This window comes from Diplotaxodon limnothrissa, linkage group LG9 (assembly GCF_057381915.1).
Source record: "Diplotaxodon limnothrissa isolate DT_005_m linkage group LG9, D_limnothrissa_male_GT1.1, whole genome shotgun sequence".
Taxonomy (NCBI): domain Eukaryota; kingdom Metazoa; phylum Chordata; class Actinopteri; order Cichliformes; family Cichlidae; genus Diplotaxodon; species Diplotaxodon limnothrissa.
Genome location: NC_140604.1, coordinates 26,466,312 through 26,487,245, shown reverse-complemented (window position 1 = coordinate 26,487,245; position 20,934 = coordinate 26,466,312). Strand labels below are relative to the sequence as shown.

At 42.0% G+C, this 20,934-nt stretch overlaps 1 protein-coding gene across 1 annotated transcript in view; it reads left to right on the top strand.

The window, feature by feature from the left end:
- The first annotated feature begins 15,250 nt into the window (after positions 1-15,250).
- slco5a1 (solute carrier organic anion transporter family member 5A1) overlaps positions 15,251-20,934 on the top strand; it is a 33,825-nt gene continuing 28,141 nt past the window's right edge. The window contains exon 1 of the mRNA XM_085362405.1: positions 15,251-16,220. Within this exon, the coding sequence (XP_085218531.1) occupies positions 15,260-16,220 (961 nt within the window). The 5' untranslated portion in view covers positions 15,251-15,259. The remainder of the gene's footprint in view (positions 16,221-20,934) is intronic.

The window sequence follows — 20,934 nt, the reverse complement described above, 5'->3', positions numbered from 1 at the left end:
CAGGCTTATTACTTTAGGTTCTACTGTATAATTTATGGCTTTATAGGAGTTAAAGTGGACCAGAGCAAGTTGTGGTACTTTAGCATTAAGCTAGCGCTACAGACGAGGGGCTAGCATAAAGGGAGCAACGTTATTTCAAATGTAAAACAAACTGTTTGCGAGCAGTCTGTCGCACAGTGTGTTGGTAGCTGAAGGTCCACCTGCTGTATTTCACAGGGAGAGATAAGGGCGAGAACAGTTTTAGTCGGAGGTGGAGAAAGATGTAAGAAAGAGGGAAAGGGATGGAAGAAGAGGGGATATATTTAAAGATAAGATCTGATCAGTGACACTTGATATACTGCAGATTTAAAGAATACATGTAATTTTACCATTTATAATCTATATATGATGTGTTTTCATAAATTATGTATTTTCATATTGTGAAACATCCAACCTTGTGTTATTCAAATGTTGCATGAAAGGACTTTTTGTGCAGGATAAACAGGTTGCCTTGGAGTACTGTGGTGAATTTACAGTAAAGCACTGTGTTGGACTGTTGCACAGTGGCTGTGGTGCTCGTGGTCAGATTTAGGTTGAATTCAGTTGTATAAATCCACAAGAGCAGCAGGTCAGCTGATCAAAGTCTGTACACAAACAAAATCTGTTGGAGCTCACGTTTGAATTTTTTTTTAAGTTGTAGTTGTTTTCCCTGCGCTGAGCAACTGCAACAGATCTTAGGGTTCCCCCATCTGCTGAAGCTCATGACTTTTTCTAGTGTATTTTTTTAACACATATATCTGTACTTCTACTTAAGTCAAAAATGTCTGTAGTTTTTCCACCTCTAGAAAGACTTCATATTTACATATGAGGCTGATAGGAAGTTAAGCCACGTCTCAAACTGAAAGGAGAGGAGCAGACAACTGCAACATACATAAACTCATGAAGTGATCTTAAGACGTTTTTAATGTACTCAAATAAAGGACTCAGCATGTTTCTGCAGAAGTTTTCTTTAACATTGATTTATTCTCTACTCTGAGACTACCAGACCCTCACTAAGCTACCTTTCAGACACTGTTAAAATGCCATTTCAGAGGACCAATAAAAAAACTAAAAGTTTCAAGACCTTTTAAATATATCTGCAAATTTTGTTTTATTTAAGAAATAACTATACAGACATTTTGTTCTTTCCAGAAAGTGTGAGGAGAGTTAATTTGTTTGGATTTTTTGGGATACACCGATGACAGGTCTGAGCAAAGATAAGCATGTGGCATTAGTAGCCCTCATTGCATGATTTTATATCCACTCTGGGTCCGTCTCTCAGGCTCCACCTCAGCTCTCGCCCAGCGAGCTCCAGGAGCAGATCAATGTGTCTGAAATGGAGCCGACCCGCAGTCGGCAATAATGGTGCTCGTATCATCTTAAAGGGCTCTTCCCAGAAGACCTTCCTCCTCACACTCTGATACATGCGTCAAACACAGTAGCCAGCAGAGGGGAGACAGAGGTCAGTCCAGTGTTTAGCTTAGCGAGGCCTGCTAACAGTCAGAAGCTTACATTACAAGGTCCTGTTCATTAAGGACCCCAACAAAACCAGCGGTAGTTCTCAGACTTGGTGGCGTATCGCAGGGAGGGTGGAGTGGGTGGCTATCATATGATCTGCATGTTCTCTGCAACAGGAAGCATCTGTTTTCTTGACATGAAAAATAAATCAAGCACCTTTCAGCCTTCTTGTCTCTCTCTCTCGCTGTGTGTGTGTGTGTTTTCTTTTTTTCTCACCGACCGCAAAACATCAATTATGGCACCTCCTACCATAAAAAGATCGATTCACGGGCACCAAAACATTCTGAATATGATTTTTTTTTTTTTTTTTTTTTTTTTTTTTTTGCAGACAGGGACAGGGATATGACCAGTGGATAACAACTGGAGATGTCACCTTCACCACTGAAAAGTAGTGACTGCTTATTGGAAGCCAAATTAGCTTCACTGATGAGCCACTCATCTCTAAAGGTCCTGGTGGACCTGAAAGGCCTCCTCAGGGGAGAAGGGTTTAGATGTGACCCTTCCTTCCTCTGCTTTCTACTGTGGGAAGGCCTCCTGAGGACAAGCAAGCAGAGGGACATGGTAATGCATGAGGTGACAATTTTTATGGAATTTTTTTCTTTTTGTGGTGGTCCAAAACATATTGGTACCATATTTATGAGTCCACCTTTTCTCGCAAATAAGGTCACTTGTCTTTTAAAAAAAAAGAAAAGAAAACACTGAACTCAAGGCTTGAAAACAGCCTAGAAACCAATGGATGACGTAAAAGTACTAGATCTATCTTTTATATGAAGTCTATGGATCTTCAGATGGATTAACCACATTGTTGTGAATCAAGACAAAAAATAAAGTGTTGATTTAAAAAGATAGAGTAGAGCAGGTTTAATTTCAACCTTGCATTCAGGCTCCCTCCAGGTCAAGGTCTTCTTTAAGTTTATGCCTCATTTAAATGGTTTTATAGTGACTTATAATCAAGAGAAATGAATAATTCTGTACTTTTGAAGAAACTCAGAGGAAGAAAGCTCTGAAGCCTCCTCAACTAAGAGTAGTCCAGGAAATAAATCCACCTGTACTCTGTACTATCTCCCCAGAGCATCCAGATTGGTTACACATGCTAATCATGTGTGTTGATTTGATTTAATCTCAGCTGCCAGTGAAGAGGGTCAGCGGCACAAGAGTTTCCCTTCTGTCCTTGCGGTGTTCAGGCCCAGCGCCTTATTGATCAGAATGAGTAAGTTAATAAGCTTTAGACTCATTCATCAGCAGGGTAGAGACTGGAACTGTGCACGGCAGGCTTAATCAAGTCATCAGTGCCCGTCAAGCATGAACACAGTAATTAAAGGAAGAGGGAACATAGCGATGGGGAGAGAAGCAGAGCAGGGGTCTATAGGGCTTGCCTTGAAGAGAGATAGAGAGCTTAAGTGCTTCATTTATAAAGCACCGATTTATAAAGACAGTGGCTGAGCAATGACAGAGTTACAGTCATCACTGTTTGTTTTGCCAGAAATAGCTTTCACATTAATCCGACCTTAGTTAATCAACAGCTGAAATACAATCAACCAAGCGATCCAAACAGTAACCCGAGGACAGACAATTCATCCCGCCTTGAGCAGACCCTCCTAAGTGTAAAAACACGTGTGCATAAACAAGACAAAGGACAACACACCCCTCCTCTTCCTAAAGATACACACAGCCGAGGAAATCGCCAATAATCACCCATATCATCATCGTCCTCCTCCTCCTCGACATTTCACCGCTGCAACAGAAGCGCCACGTGAAAGAAAAAGGATGATCTCATTCGGTTTTCTTGCCGGATTGCTGAGGCCCGCCAGATTTACAGCAGCAGCTGTGAGTGATGATTTTTAAAAGCCGTCGCTGCTGTCTGGAGCAGGGGAAGAGAAAGGCTGGAAGAAACTCTAATGGGCTCCATGCACTGATTTAGAATCACAGCCCATCTGAATCTATGGATTCTCGCTGTTGCTACAGATGTGCGTGTCAGGTCATTCGAACAGGCCTCCTGCTGGTTATTTTAAAAGGGAGGTTATGAACTTTGTCACACAAATATCCTTCATTTGTTTTGCTTTGAAAGAAACATGCTTGACTTTGCTAATTTGGACGGCTGAACATTAGCTTCAACGTACAAGGAGACATACTGTTTACTGTGCATAAGATATTATTATATTTAAGTTATTTAAATTTCTAATTAAACTTTAAAGGGTTGGTTCTTCCATTCATATCATTTGTGCTTATAGGATCATGCTTATGAGTGTAACATGTGAGCAATGGGCTTCACTCAGGTGCTCCTATCCCCCTGTGCCCCATTATTTTTAAACCTGACCATTACACTGTCCCTTCAACTCCTGTGACAAACACACACATAATGAAGGCAGCTCCCAGACCGAGCATCCATTAACTGTGACTGTTGTTGTCCTGTAACATGTCTCTGCCTTGAGACGAGTCTCTGAGCTGAGAGGCGGTTTTGATGTGTGTGGTGAGGAAGCTGACAGGTATTCAGAGGTGGACGGGGAAGCACAGGTGCACGCACATGCACAAGTGGGATGCACATACCCAGACACATAAACTTGTTTAATTTAATTAGCATCCCTTCTAATTTTTGGCAGCTTTTTTTAGTCTTTATTGCATTAGAACAGAGAAACCATGAGAAGACACACAGTAAATAGCCTGAGGACAGATTTAAGCCCAGGCCTCTGCATCCAGCCTTCCAGCACATGTGTCTCCATGATTTTTAAGATCTTTCAAATGCAACGAAATGACCAAAGCGAAGTGAAGTGACCTATGTGCTTGCTATTTCTGTTCTTTGCATTAATTGGTTTAACATCTCAATCCACACGTCTCAATCCCCTCCCCCCCGGTCTTTCTAATCACACAGTGCAATGGACAGGATGAATACTGATCCCCCTCTGGGACGAAAACCAACAACCACAATCACAATCTGCTTTACAACTGATAATTAGCACGGGGAAAACATCTCCCATTTGGGCTGAGAGTTTGAAAAACACATGCAAAAAAAAAAAAGCAACACTGTGTGTCTAAATGATGATGATAATCCTACATGGAGCATACCTGGGGCGTATACAAATGTGCCTGCAAACCAGAGCACAGGCACACTCCCACAGCAACTCAATTACAGCGCGAGTCCTTCATAGATCTGTTAGTTTATCTGATAGCCAGATCACCTGATCGATAGAGAACAACCACTGAGGGTTTATTTAAGCCTGCCGCTCATTAATGTGGGGCCTGCAGTGCAGAGACGGAGCAGGGATGGAAACCTGTTGGAAGAGCTCAGCAGCACAAACAAGGCCAGCACCAGATGTGTGTGTGTGTGAGGCTGTTGTCGGAGTTTCTGTAAGCAAGATCGAGAGTTGCGAGCTTGATTTCTCACTCTGGTTGATGGAGCGAGGGCCGGAAGCTCATCTCATCTTAAGCAGCAGTCGCCCTCGCTGTATTGATCCCCATATAATCATTGACGGAGCAATCTCTAAATGACTGGCATGGGATTCAATTAAAGGCTCAGCCCACTGATGATTTCTTTTTCTCATCCACCTTGCATGACACCACCTCCCTCAGTGCCTCAATAGAAACACCGTACCTCCTCAATTAATGGGTAACTAATAAATGAAATAAATGACCACTTGTTTCTCAGTGACAAAAGACCTGTGATGAGAGTGGCCGGCCTCTAAACACAGAGGCACGGGGCAGCACACTCCAGTGTTTGCATTAAGATGTCGTATAAAAGTTTGGCCCATTGTGGGCCATGCTTCCTGGCCCATGGCGGGGCTTACTGTCACAGGGCTAATTGTGCCTCTGCTTAGTCCCTTTGTGGCAAAGCACACTTCTCTTGTGTGTGGGGCGAAAGAAAGACAGCCTTTTGGAGCTTTTGGAGGGGTCTAGGGGGGTGGCGGTTCAGGGCATGAGGAGGAGGGTGAGCACCGGCAGTAATGAAGGAGCAGGCACGTATGGCCAACAATGAGATCCATGGGATTATGGTACAGACAAAGACAGTGTTGCGGCAATTACAGTGCAAACACCGCTGTATTGTGTTTATGTGTGTATGTGTGCGTGCATGTGGGTCCACAGAAGTGAGGGCATTGCTCTGTTAGCAGCTGTGTCTCAAGAACCTGATCGCTGTAAGAAGAAGAGGTGTGTGTGTGTGTGTGTGTGTGTGTGTGTGTGGCCTGCAGAATGATTAAAATCAGAGAGGAAATAAAGGGAAAGAAACCTGCAGCTTGTGTATTTTTGTTTGTTTAGGGTTTTTTGCACCAATAATAAATAAATATATAAAAAAAGGGCAGTGATGTCATACATTTCAGTCTTCATCAGCAAATCTCTCAAAAAGACAGAAATTAACAGTGTGCAAATTTATTTCTCACGAGTGAAAAATACCTAAAATTCTTAGTAAATACGTAGTAAATAAAAAAAACTGACTTTTCTTCTTTTACTGGACGAGGACAATGAGAAAAGAAGACTCATCGTTTAAAGTGTTTGTTTTAGTATTCCCAAACTACATTTACAGTTATATTATTTTAAATAAGTGCGTATTGTATTGTTTTAAAATCAGCTAAAAGTCTACACAGCACAATGAGAAAAACAAAAGACCTGTTTGAATTTAAAAATATCCCTTTGAATGTGCACACAAAACTACTCATTTGTCCTTTTTTTGTGATGATCTCATCTCATTCACTCATTTCCTTAACCGCTTATCCAAAGCCTCAGAATCACAAACTCTAAACTACTAAACTGACCTATTTTTATTACACTATCAGTGCTAAGTGTCTTTTTGTAGATGCATGCACAAAGCAGTGCTTACTGTTTTCTCACACTGTAACACGAAGCACACTTGCAATCTAAGATGTGCATTGATCTTAGCTCACCAAATGCATCTTGGGAACTGTTACCAAAACTTGTCAAACTAAGGCCTTTTGGTCCAGCCTGTCATTTTCATTGAAATACTACCATTTCCTTCATTAATGAAGCTCAGGCTTATTATCAGGAGTGGCCCATTTACAGTATGGCTAGAAGGTAATTAGTGGGATGAGCTGGGCAGAAGGATCCTCTTCAAGGGTTAAGAAGCCACACACTCAAGTACCCCTGGCTTCTGAAGACCAGTGGAGCTGGTGTGCTTCTGGGTGGCTTGATAACAAAAGGAAAGAGCTTCCCTTTTAGAAGCACCCGCGCTAGCACCAACTCAGTTCAGAGGCTTTGGTTTATTTCAGTCACAAAGTCATATTCAAAATATTTTATTTTCTTCAGGAATCATGCTTCCTATTCAAAATGAAAACATGCAAGAGAAATAACCAGTTTAGCATTTGTCTTGCTAACTTGCTAGCAGGCAGGTAGAGCCCACACATACACACCTTCCTTTCCACTGACAGATAAGACAGAACCTCTGTTTGAGTGGCTGATGGTGATTACCTGTGCCTGAGGGCCTGAAACACTCACACATACTACAGATAGCAGCTTAATCCTCAATTATTCCATTCATATGGAGGTAATTGTCTCCCATGAATATGAAATGTTTGGCAGTCTCTCCTTTAACACTGTGAGAGCTCTGTTGATGCTCCTGGTGGAGAACAAAGCCCTCAAGGTATGTCCCATTTCCATATGGGGGAATTGAGGAAAGCTTGAAACATCCCACTGTTTACAGTAAACTCCTGGTCCCTTCAGAGGATCTGGAAAAGCTGGCACTCATACCAGCAGCTTACTCTTTAACCTTCACCCGCCAGCTGCTCTTCATTTAACTCCCCGAGCTGAGATCATTTCTCCGCATGCACTGCGCAGAGTTATTTTAAATTTTGATATACGATAATCGACTATAACATTTCATTTGAGTTCCTGATGCATTCAGATTTATGATTAGAGATTTCATTTATTATTTACCAGCACTTGCTGTTAATGTAGGCTGTTAATGCAACAGCTTGACCTATGTGTAGCGCAGTCGTGTCTTTATTTTATTTATGCTTATTGAACTGTATGATGCTTTGTTTATATATTCTACATAATGATTTCAAGTTTCTGTTTTTAACTCTTACACTGTTACAGCAATCTATAATCACATTAGATTAGTTCTAAGCTCTGAGATGTTTTCCAATGCCGCCCTCAGCAGGAGATGGTTCTCGGCCATCACTGCGTAATTAACTTTGCTAATCAAACCTGTATTCTATCAGTGTTAAAGATCCCTACAGGGAAAGGAGCTGTTGTGCTCTTTTCTTAACAAGGCACATATTTGTTAATGTCCTCCTGATTTATTGGGAAAGGGACATTCAGTGAGCCTTTGTCATGGAGAGACCTCTATACAAGAGCTCTCATTGGGTGAGCAGGACTACCAATCAGGCTTTTGGCGGTCAGAGTTTTTTGGAGGATGGGCTGGGGAAAGCGGGGTGAGGACTTTAGCATAAGCATGGGCTCAATCTGCTAGGACTGCTCTGCACAGTAAGGGGCCCTCCACAGGCTTGTACCAGGGGTCTTTATTTCAGGGTTCTTGCACTTTTCCCCCCCTTTTTAAAAAAACCCCACAGCAACTACATCAACCTTCTGTCCTGACCTGCTTGACTCATTCATATGTATCAGTTGCTCTCTGGGCTGCGAAGTTTCCAGATGCATGCCTGCGTGAATAGGTGAACTAATTTGGGAAGTAGTCCTAAGACACAGACAGGGGATCCTGTCCACAACACAAGAATGTAGACTTAGAAAAGCAGCACAAAGAGAAGAGCTAATTTACAAGGATGCCGTTCTTGCAAGCAGAAGATGGTGAAACAGTACCACAGAGGGTTATAGTTCAAGCACAGAGTTCTCCTAAATCTTGTGCTGCTGTAAAGCCATTAGCTGATGAAGCCATGCAACAGTCAGCAGAAACTGAATTATATCTTTTCAAACAGTGACGCAAAAACAGCAAAAGACCTAAAAAAGATGCATTGTTATTATAAAGATTAAGTAGTATTTCTTATAAAGAAAGTATCACATTTGCTCAGTGGTCCAGGAATTCATAGTAACACCCCTGACTTCCAGTTACAGATGCACACACCTCCGTGTCTACCATTATTAGATTTTTCCCGTATGCCACTCGGTGGACATGATGCTCAAGGCTGCACATACAGGAAAAAGTGTGGATTTGAATAGTGGGGGATGGGCATGTACAGTATATATATATATATATGTGTGTATATATATGCATGCACAAACATGCCAGTGTGTGTGCCGTTCCCTGTAACAGGCAGACACTGTGAGCTAAGAAACAGACAGCGCTTCATTAGTGATTCCTGTAATGTCAATAAAGTTGGGATGGTTAACAGGAAGAGTGTGGGATGGGGCAGGGGGAGACCGACCCAAGGCCATGGGATGTGTTGGACCAGGCTGATGACGGTGGTGAGCCCATCACTCATCAGCTGACAGAGAGAGATCTCACTGTCACAGTAAATATGCAGGAAGCACTCTGAGTATTGTAAAGACTGTGTACAATCGACCAGTGGACAACGAAAAGCTTAAATCCCCCAAATCAAAGGCCTACCGAGTATTTGTTTTTAATGTGATGTTTGAGAGAACACATTTTCCCTTCTTAACATCCAGATGTTGGTAATTACTATACAATATTTTCTGAAACATTTCACACTTTAATTCAACCCTATCAGAGCAAAGTTCTTTTGGTAATTCTCAGCATCCCAGTTTAGCTGTCCATTGCACATATTATAATTATTATAAGAAAATGTGTAAATGTAATATTTCCAGGTTCAGTACGAACAATTAAACACATAATGAAGTCATACTGTATTTATTTAATTAGAAAAATAGTAGAAATATCCTAACTTTGAGGGCACATGAGACAACATATCTCTTTAAGGACTAAGGATCTCAGAGATTTTGGTCCATGTTGACACGGTAGTGTCACACAATATCACACAGTTGCTGTGGATTTGTTGACTGCACAGCCTTGATGTGACTTTCCCGTTTCATCACATCCCAAAGATGCTCTGTTGGATGTATATCTAGTGCCCGTAGAGGCCATGTTTAAGAAACCAGCCTGAGATCATTTGAACTTTGTGACATGGCATGCTATCCTGCTGGAAGTAGCAAATAGAATATGACTACACTGTGTTCACAAAGGGCTTTATGTTGTCAGCAGCAATGCTCCGGTAGACTGTGGTGTTTAAAGAATGATCAGTCGGTACTGAGGGGCCAAAGTGTGTCAAGAAAATATCCAACCCATACCATCTGAATGTTGCATCAGGAATTGAGAGTCATCAAATCAGGGAATGTTTTCCAGTCTTCAGTTGGAATGATTCGTGTGAACTGTGGCCTCAGGTTCCTGTTCTTTGCTGACAGGAGTAACACCTGATGTAGCTACTCTTCTGCTGCTGTAGCCCATCTGCCTCAAGGTTCGACGTGTTGTCTATTCCTGTGCAAACGTTGGTTGTAAAATGTTATTATTTGAATTACTGTAGACATCCAGTCAGCTTAAATATCCTCTGACCTCTGGTATCATCACACTTATTTTCACCTTAGTGGTGGTCGTCCAGAATAATCCCAGTAGATAAGACGGTCAGATACTCAACCTGGTACCTGCCTGACACCAACAATGTCTCTGTTAACAAGCAGTCCAACAGGTGTACCTAATGAAGTGAGTGTACAGTTAGGTTTTTGTTCATCTGTTAGTTTGTTTTTTAGGAAATTCGCTGTTTTCCGGATTGTTATTGTAAAACAACTTCCACCATTCCCATTAATAACTGAATATATGCATTTAATAAAACCAATGAAATATTTTAGAAAATGTAAAACGCATTCAACCCTGCAACAGGATTGCAGCCCCATTATATCAGGAGTTCTGATGAGCCTGGAAATCTTTGCACTATTGACATTATTGACTCTAGCAGCTATCAGTACACCACATGGCATCATTCAGTTGAGACATTCGTGGGACATTTGTGAAAAACTAAGATTGACAAAGTCCATATATAGATACAAATAACAGAAAATCACTGAAAATGAATCAGAAGCATATCTGCTGTTCACGTGATTTAGATGCTACCAGAAAGATCAAACCACTAATTTATGGTGGGGGTGGGAAGTGTTTGTATTGCAAGGTTGTGTAACACATGTGGGTAAATGTTTCAATTTCTCTGGAAATCATTGTGTACTTTTAGAGAACTTTGAAAAATGAATGAATGAATGAAAAAGTGCTGTGCTTATTCAGCATAACCAAAACGTTCTGAAGATATTTCCATATCTTCAGACATAAAAATACTCAAACTGTAATGGCATTATGTAAATACCGAATCTGAAGAATGAGGCTACTATTTAAAGGGGGACTATGAAGCTTATTTACCACTTATGATTTCTATTCTTGGGCTCTTTTAGAGTAGCTTTGCATGAGTCAAGTTCAAAATAATCCTTATTTATCTTATACTTCAGGTCGAACATTAGGAAAAGCATTAACCTCCCAAGACCCGAGCTCTTCCATGGCATAAATTTTTAATTTCTCTTTGATATTTGGGCATAGTGGGACCCAGTGAATGTAAAAACAAAGAATTACCAGATTGATTTTTTTTTATCTGATTTTTGTTTATAAGAAAAATGAGAGCCACATATGAGGATATTAGTATAAAATGTTGATAGATCAGTGGCAGTATAATGTCCTCATAAGTGGACATCAGGCCCTTGTAGAGCAAAATGTAGTATTTTGGTCTAAATAACCCAAAATGTGATGTCCACATATGTAGACGCCAGGTCCTAGGAGATTAAAAATTAAATAATGCACTTAATGGGTGAGAAAGCTATTTTCTGTTTTTCAGGATACACAATGAATCTTAAGGGGCACCTGTGCAATTTATTCTTAAATATCCACATCTGATATGGCTGATTTTTAGTTGTTAGTCAGATGTAACCAGCATGTAAAGATGTGTCTTAGAAGGTTCTTGAAAGAGCTGGATCTAACCTACCTTACCTCATCATTTCAGGTGTTACTACTAATAATAATCTGAGAGCCTGAGATGAGAAGGGTTAGTTTTTCAGACATGCAGCAGATATGGCTAAGCAATGCTCTTCTTGATTAATGCATATCTTCATATTTAGTATCAGAAAAAAATTATTAGATAAACTATGCATTTGTAGTCTACAACCAGGAAAATCAGTGCTGTATGTCTTCCCAGAAGCATCCTCTGGTTGAAGCTGCTAATCTTGAGGTCAAAGCACCATCTACTGGTCATCATTAAAAAGCCAAAAGCGCTGCTTTTAATAGCTACTCTGCATGCATCCATGCACTAGATGGTAGTGTTATACTTGTCTCATCCAAGGGACCAGCGCTTAGTTTGTGCCCCTACTTCATATTACAAATACAAATAAAAACTAAAGGTTTTGATGTTTATTTGCTGTATATTCCAGTTAATCCTTCTGTTTTAAAAAAAAATCCACAGTGCCGGTCTCCCTCTTCAGTGCCAGTTCAGCAGAGAATGATCAGTTTCTTCATAAAACATCCCTTCTGTGTATTGGCCAACAATATTGAAATTTCCAGTAGTTTGATTTCTGACCCCATATGAGTAATAAACTATTCTGCAGTCATTATAATAAGTGGCTGTAAATTCTTACTGGTGGGAATATCTGAAATGCAATGCAGTGATAATAGCTGGCAGCGCTTGTGGGAACCATTTACACGTGAAGGAAAGCTTTGTAGTGGCTCCACTGTTAAAATGCAGTCTTGTTCAGGCCCTTGTGGTACAAATTTGCTTGTTTATGTGGGAAAATTTCTGTTTGTCCTTTTGCACAAAAAAGGCATGTTTTGTTCTTCTGCTGGCATTTAAGAGAGATTCTTCTAAAGCAGGACTGAACTCCATAAAAACTATCCCTGAGAAAACGTGTTCGTGTTAACCTTTAGAAAAGGCTGCTCCTGTCATCTGTGAAGTCTCCATTCACTCTCCTTGTTCTCACAAAGGTCATGGGCTAACCAAATGTCCCCAGGATAAGGCTAAAATGTTGCTATCCTCTCTGAAAACAGCATTTGGCATTTCTGCCGTACACCATGAATATACAGTATGCGGAGTAGACAGATACTTCTTGAACATCTACAATTCATTCCACATGATTGGAACTAAATGGAGATATTGTGTTGGAGGTCCTGACCTCATAACTTTGCCAGGTGAATGGTGGCTCTACTGAACCCACATAATAACCAAATATTATAGGACATATTAGATAATCACACTTTTCTACATTGGATAGAAATGTAAAGGCGTTATAGGCAGTGGTCAGCATTGCAGCCTCACAAAAAGAAAGTCCAGAGTTTGAATCCACTGACCTCTCTGTGTGGAGGTCACAGGAAACTTTCAATGTCAGAACATCACAACAACATCAAATGTTAAGCCTGGACATCGTGTCTCTGTAAAAGTTGTGCTCCTCCATGGAGGAGCTGAAAGACATCTGAATTAGAGGAGGAAAGGACTGATGTAGCTTGTAGACCAGGAAATTAATTAATGACCACCAGCATAGCGATCCATCTTTCTGACAGGCCAGCCTCTAGTCTCTAAAAAAGGAAAGCCTTCAGCCCAGATGTTTTACATTTAATATCTACATTTACAAGTGAAAAATGAACAAATGTATTTTACAATCTCATTTTTTATGAGTGGAAGTGGTGTTGCAGTCCTCTTGAGAAATATCAATATATGTCATGAGACATTTACGTTGTCCTCCTCAAAAGGCAAGTTTCATGATTTACATTAATGAATCTCTATTGTGTATTGTTTGTATTTCTTAATAAAAGGTTAAAACATTTTGTCCAAGGATGAGGATGTTATGTTATTTGCGGTGTTTACTGCAGCGCATCCCTGGAGGCCGTTTCATCATTGACAAGGTGGTAGGAGCAGTGGTCTCAAAGAAATGAAATGACTACGCTTGATGTTGCTTTAAATTTATGGCTTCAGAGAGTGTGGCAAGCTCAGAGGCCATTGTCAATCCCAGTCAATCACTGCTATGTCAGCAAGGGTCCCAGCTGTCCACATGACGTAGTGCACTAAACCAGTGACCATATGGACTGACAAGCATGCTGGTACATGGAGTCACAGTGTCAGTGCAATTTAAGTTAAGAGATTCGGAGAATTTACTTGAGTAGCAGATGTAGTTTATGCCTGAAAGTACCTTCGTTACTGAAGTCAATTATTTCTACGATAAAGCAAAGAAATGGACGTAGGTTGGGCTTACGGAAAGAAACTACAAATCCCAGTATGGCTGGTGTGGGAAAAACAATTCACCCCCACAATCTGGGGCGTTCAAATTGCTGTAGCCGCGTTGGATTTTTACCGTCACAGTTGGAAAACTGTGAAAAAGATAATCAGCCTTACGATTAATGTTCGTGGTGAAAAACCGCAGGACGCAGGCCGAGAACTGCAATATCCCAGAGCTCAAAAACAAAGCACTAATTTCACTTATGGCCTTTAAAAACATGTAAATCTTCAATTAAGTATACACTTCGAACAAGAAAATGCTTATAGTCATATCAAACATGCAGTTCTAGCGCGTTTTCCATTTTACGAGTTTTTGTTATGAAAAATTAAAAACATTTAATAGTTTTTTCCTGCACTGTTTCAGGCTCTAAACTCTGCGTTATATGATTTCCGACCGTATTTGAAAGCATCCCCAGCGGTAGCAGCCCCTCCGCATCACACACAGATTCATTCACTGTGTGGCTGCTCCGTGTAGAACAACAGGCTACCTCCCTCAGTCCTGTGTGAGTATTCCAGCCTCTGAGCCCTTCGTTAAAGTTAGAATAAATATTAAATTGTCGTTTAGCCTCGAGGTCAGATTTCTTTTAAGCTTCAGCACAGTAATATTTCTCTTGCGGTTGAATCGGGGGTTTTATTTCTTTTCAAAGTCATGACTGAGACGTTTGTGGACAGCATGGTCTTTTGTTCTCTAGCTATATTTCTCGTTTTGACAAAGGAGAGCTGGGTTTTTATTTTGCCTAACCGCCTCGGCAGCTCGACACCAGTGTTTGCTAGTGTGGGTTATTTTTTTTAAATTTTTGTTATGAAATATTCTCCAGTCCTGTGTAGCAGTTAAGCTTTACAAGGCGACTGGTATAATCCTGTGTAGACATAAAACTGACATAAGAGGAAAGGGCTGTATTTTGTATTTAGGCCTGTATGAATGTATCCACTTTGGAAGTAGCTATACTTAATTATGTTTTTCTTAACCCCCCTTTTTTGTATTGTTTTTTTTCTAGGATGCTGCACAGCAAGGGAACAAAGGAAACAACAGAAGCTTTGAACCAATTTTGCCATCTAACAAAGAGCCATAAAATCAAAATCAACATGGGATCCTAGATAAGAAAATCATTGTGACAGCATCTTTTTGTTGTTGATTACATTCTAGGAAATGTGTTGTCAACAGATAACTCTGTTGATGACTTCAGGTTTTTAGTTCAAGAAGGTGATGTTTTTCCGTGTGCAGTCGAGCTACCGCTATCAGGATTGTTTTGTGTCTTGTAAGCATATTAGGAGTCTGATGTTTTGCTTTGAGGGAGGCTGCTTGTGACAGAGCGGTGCTGCTGTGAGTGGGGATGTGGAATAAAACATGCACATAACTAGAGGAGTTCAGTCTGCCTCAGTATCACTGACAGGGCAGTCCTTTCTCCAGCACACAGCCCTGCAGCAGCTCTACACTTTCCTCATGTGGCACTAGTTACTGACTGGCAGACTTGTCAGCGCAGCCAGGGGCCGACTGAAGCTGAAACTCCAGCTGCGCCATGGCTTCATTGGACAATGATGAAACTGGGAGTGATATGTCTGAGTCTCTGGAGATCTGTGAGCTCCAGGACCAATACATGGAGCCAGAGAACTGCTTCAAGTCCAAAAGTCTACCAATCCTGAATGAACCTTGTCAACAGGGTGGCAAGGCTGCCGAGCCTCGGCTGGTCGGCACAGCCCGCACTTGTGTGGCCCTAGAGGACAGTTGTGGGCTTCATCGTAAAACCCCAGACTCCAGCCAGGAAGAATCCCCCTCCTCCAGAACAGACTTCTCCCCCTCTATGTCCAGCATGGTGGGGCTCAGCAGCTCCCTGCCTGTGGAGGGCCACAGGGCCACAGGCTCCGGTGGCAGAAAATTTGGATTCTCCATCACCCGCCTTATCCGCATCCCAGCTAGAAGGTATGTGCAGGTCATCCTGAGCGACTCGCGCTGCTTCTTGTTCTGCATGTGCTACTTGACCTTCATCCAGTCCCTGATGGTCTCGGGCTACCTGAGCAGCGTCATCACCACCATTGAGAAGCGCTACAGCCTGCGCAGCTCCGAGTCCGGCCTGCTGGTCAGCTGCTTCGACATCGGCAGCTTGCTGGTGGTCGTCTTCATCTCGTACTTCGGCGGTAGAGGTCAGAGGCCACGCTGGCTGGCTGTGGGGGGTGTTGTTATCGCTGTAGGCGCAGCGCTGTTTTCCCTTCCCCACTTCATCTCACCACCTTACCAGATCCAAGAGATGAACTCCTCAGCGGGCCACGAAGGCCTTTGTCAGAGCAGCAACAACAGCGGCCGTGAACTGCTGGACGTGGCATCGTGCCCTCGCGACCAGGAGGGCAATGAGCACAACCTGTATGTGGCACTGTTCATCTGTGCCCAGATACTCGTGGGCATGGGGTCAACGCCAATCTACACCCTGGGACCCACCTACCTGGACGACAATGTGAAGAAAGAAAATGCATCTCTGTATTTGGGTAAGTAGCAGCAGAACAGGAGGCACTGCATTCAGAAGAGGATAAATCTGTTCCGTCCTCTAATCCACTTCTGTTTTCCTTGCTTATGACTGACATTTGCAAAAAGTCAAGGAATTATGTTTCAACACTAAAGCACTTAGTTGGTTTTGCTCAGCCCAGACTGGCTGAATTTATATAAATAAATCTGTAAAGCTTACAGACCGCTTTCTACGACTTGAGCAACTTCACAGTTAAACCGAGCAGCTGTGTGGCTGGAAGAATGCCGAGACGCTGGGTTACACAGTCAGTGGTTTGTAACACAATTAGCATCGCTTACCCGAGCCTATTTCATTCCATTTGTTAATGGATTGGATGTTGGGAACGTCCGAGGCGGAAAGGTTATGAATTTCTAATTCGAGAGATTTAAAAGACTGCTTTTTAATTTGTTGGGTCATGTGATTTTTACAATGCATGCGTTTATACCTCAAGATTTTATCCCCCACTCTCATGCTCTGTTCTTCTGATTTAAACCTCTACGCCATGTGACCTCTGCACCACGCTGAGGTAAATACAGAGACTGCAAAGTCAACCTTGGGCCAGAGGCACACAAGAGATGAATCTGTACCAAGAAGCAGAACTAGGTTGCTTATGATTAATAGACCACAACTGGCTCTGTGTGTGCGTGTTTTCTCCAAGTTTTGTGTGTGCATGAAGAAGCCAGAAAAGACAAGGTTGTGTTCGAGGTGTTAGCAGACTGTTTTCTCTGTTCTTATGTGTACTTCTTCACAGGTTTCCTTTTATTTATCTGTGTCGGGGCTTTACCCGTCTCTTAATGTGTTTGCTCAGATTAATTGGATTTATGTAGATGTATCGCATACTTTAAATAGCTCATGGAGTAGCTTATGACTGTAGTAATCCTATATGTGCACTGTAGCTGGGTTACCGCGACATGGGGCACCCTTCAGTCTTGGAGACGGCCACTAAGGCTACGTTCACACTGCAGGTCTTAATGCTCAAATCCGATTTTTTGATCAAATCCGATTTTTTTATTTTTTTTTGTCTGCTCGTTCGCACTACAAATAAAATGTGACAGCAAACGCGCTCTAGTGTGAACCCTCAAAGCGGCCCGCATGCGCAAAAGAAGACGTCACACACAACGCGCTCTGTTTAGTCCCAGACCAACCAGTATTGTTTGACTGATGGCCCTTAATATAAAGACTTGTTTCGGACTTTACGTTTCCCAATTTTGCTTTAAGTTATAAAGTTATTTTGTTATTTACATATGGCCTAATAATTATCTTTATTGCTGTTTTAGAGAGGAGCGGTGCTTCAAAGGATAGTTGCAGATTTCTGTCAGAATCTGCAGATTATACAGTACAAATAAAATGTTCACGTTTCTCCAACGTTGTCTTCCCAGCTGTTTCACTAACATCTACACGGGATGGCCGGGAAGTGTTCGCGATGTCTTATCAGGCGCTTCTCTGGCGCTGATAATTGGCGTCTGTCTTGTGTCAGTGACATAGAAGACGGATTTAATGCGACATGACCGTTCAAACAGCAGTCGCTTTCTAAAACATCAGATATGTATCGGATTCAGTACCACATATGAAAGTGACTCCGATCGGATTTGAAAATATCGGATTTGTGCCGTTCACACTGTCATACCATGATCGGATATGGGTCGCATAGGGTCAAAAAAGTCGTTTCATTTTTGATTTTTTACACTAAAACCATCAGATAAAAGATAAAAACAAGCATTCAGAGATACAGAGAATATATGGTTGTTTTGTATAACTGTTCAAAACTCTTGAACCACTGACTGTTTTACTTGATTTGTCCACTTTTTGTCATCGAAATCGTTGATTAGATGTTCACCGGTGTGCATGAGCATCTGTTTCAGTGACAGCTGACTACTAGTACTTTTGAAATTAGTGCCTATTTTACCACTGAAATGAATTCACATCATTAGCCACGCTGCTGATGCTGGCCCAGTTATTTCAGCATTGCGCAGCCTACAGAGCATCGGTCTGCTCTGCTGCCTGCACTGTTGCCCTCGAGACCCAGTATTGATCAGATCCCTTCATCACAGCGACTCATTGCAGCATAGCTATCGAACCATCCACAAAAACAAGGCTCAAACGGTCTCAGACACCAACTTGCTTCGCCTTCATCCTGCTAAGGTATTTCCGCAGCAGATGCATTAGGGCTCAATATGCTCCCTGAGTCGTCCTGCTCAAGACGTCCCTTTGTGCAGATTTCCATCAAAAGCAGCGCTTGCTCTGATGACCTTGATGGCTATTTTGAGAGAGCTCACAAAGGGATAATCTGTTCACTCCAGTAAAGCATTGTTTGGAAAACCAGACATGTTCTGACATGTCAGAGGGAGCAGATAATCGGGGGAAAAATGTACGTTATTTGTATTGTAGATCCCCAGAGAACCATGGTAACGCAGTTTCAGTAGTATCCACTTTGAGAACTCTTATCTTTCAGAGTCTAGACAGCGATGGCTTATCATGCTTTCTTGTGAGTTTGAGTGTAAACATAACCTGAACAGAGGAAGGAGAAGAGACCTTACAGCAGGACTGCAGGTTTTCACCCAGAAAATCATTTTGTAAAAATATAGGCTAACCCACATCTAGAAGAAGCCTCCCCTTTTCTCCTCCCTTCAAACCCATTAATGTAAACCCTATCTCAATTTGCTCTGCCTCAGAGGGGAGGAGTTGCTCTTTTGTAGGACAACATGCTTTACGTTGAAGGGTACTTCTGGTGTCCTTGGAGAGAGAAAAGGCATGCACATGTGTAAGAGAGATGTATATTTGATGCGTGTCTTTGTGTCTGCATGAGTACACAGAGCCCATCACTCCATTTCTCAACTCCGGCCCACATCTCTGGGGTAATATAATAGGGACGGTGTCTGAACTTTACCTTTTTTGCTCTACTTTCAGAGCAAATGGTGACATCAGTGTAGCATTTATGGTGTGTTTTGCCGCTCTCGTCTGTTTTCTAAAGACATGACTTGGACGGACACAGGGGCTACTACCTTTCCTCTTGTCTTTCCTCTTCTTTCGCTCAGACAGATTTACAGCATATCGTTCTTGGTGTTACTATGGTGAACGTTTGTCTGGGAAGTCACTTCATTTGTGTGATGGTGGCTCGTTGCAGTGGGTACTGTTGTGTGGCAGAATAATCATTTGCAATAGATGAATGAAAGAAAGATGTATTTGAAACACTTTTGTTCTTGTTATTTCTGTTCAGTTTACTCAGCTATTGTTGTGACTTGTTCTCTATAAGTAAAACTACCTCAAAGCACCTTATAGTTAAAAGTAAAGACCCTACAAACCCTTAACAATCAGATGATCCCTATGAGCAAGCACTGGGCGAAAGTGGGAAGGAAAAACTCCCTTATAACAAGAAGGGAGGGGAGGAAGGACCAATTGTGGTTAAAGGGGAAGGAGACAGGAGAAAATTGTTGTTTTTGTTTGTTTGTTTTTTTAAATGAATGTCTCCAAAGAGATCCATAGAACTAATCAGTAATCGTGTTTGTCTTTGAATATTTCCTCCACACCAGCCTTTGGGCTGTGGCTTAACCTGTGCTTATTAGATGGGGTCTTTTTCCCCTCTCCACTGATGACCGCAGTGATTTACATGCTAATGATGCAGAGAAGGTGTAATTGACATGGAATAACTTGAGATGCTGGGTTTGATTTTACTGCCTTCTGCATTCCACAGTAACTTTCAAATGGCGTGCTTGAGCTAAATTTATAATAAAATAAACAGAAAACACTGATATTAAAACCTTTTGTTTATGCTCTGTTGTTCTTTAATAACCTTTCAGTGTCTAGACGTTGCTGTCTCTGGCGCTTGTAGCTAGCTACCTGCTTTACATACAGGATAAGGTTAATTGATTCCTCCTAGCTGTCATCCTCACGGCCTCTGCATTAAGTACTGTAGTTTGCAGTGCAGAGGTCTCTCTGAAACTTCCATCCCAGTTTCCATTATTGGTGTTTTTGAGTTATTAATTTTTTATTAGGTACTCATGGAAACCATGCATCAAGCCTCTGGAGGATGAATAGGAAATGAAGGAGGCGATGCCCAGTTTATGAAGAGAGGCCTAAACAGCAGTGCTGTCTGCACGCTGACACACAGACACATGCTCACATGGACACAAGGGGTGTGTTTTCTGACAGATTTAGAAAGAACAGTTGCTCTCAGACTTTTCTCCTGCAGTGCGTGCATGTACTGCAGCTTAGAGAGGCAACAGAGGAATGGACTGTTAAGTTTACAGTTTAAACCTCACTGTGTTTATGTATTTATTTTTTTTGATGTAGGATTATCACTCGTGGACCTGGTACGTCCCTTTTTCTGCTCACTCAGTCAGTTTCATTAAATTGTGTGTCCTGGTCTGCTTAGCAGCAGCCAAAGCAAATGCAGGTTGTGCACATAGTCAGGCAAACAGTGAAGTCCCCAGAGACCCCGCCTTCTCCCCGCTCCTCTCTGCCCCTCTGGGCTGACGGGCTCAGGTTTCAGGATCAGTTTAGGGTAGACATTGATCTGTCAGAAGCTGGCACACATATAGAAAGAAGACTGGTCTCGTTTCATTGCCGTCCTCATGGAGGGTTTAAATTATGCCACACTGGCCATGCAGGGTTACTCAGGAGCAGGCGACCTTTCTGTGGGACTACTACTGTTACTATGACACGCCTGTGAACGACTGACCTCTGCGTGGCTGTGCTAC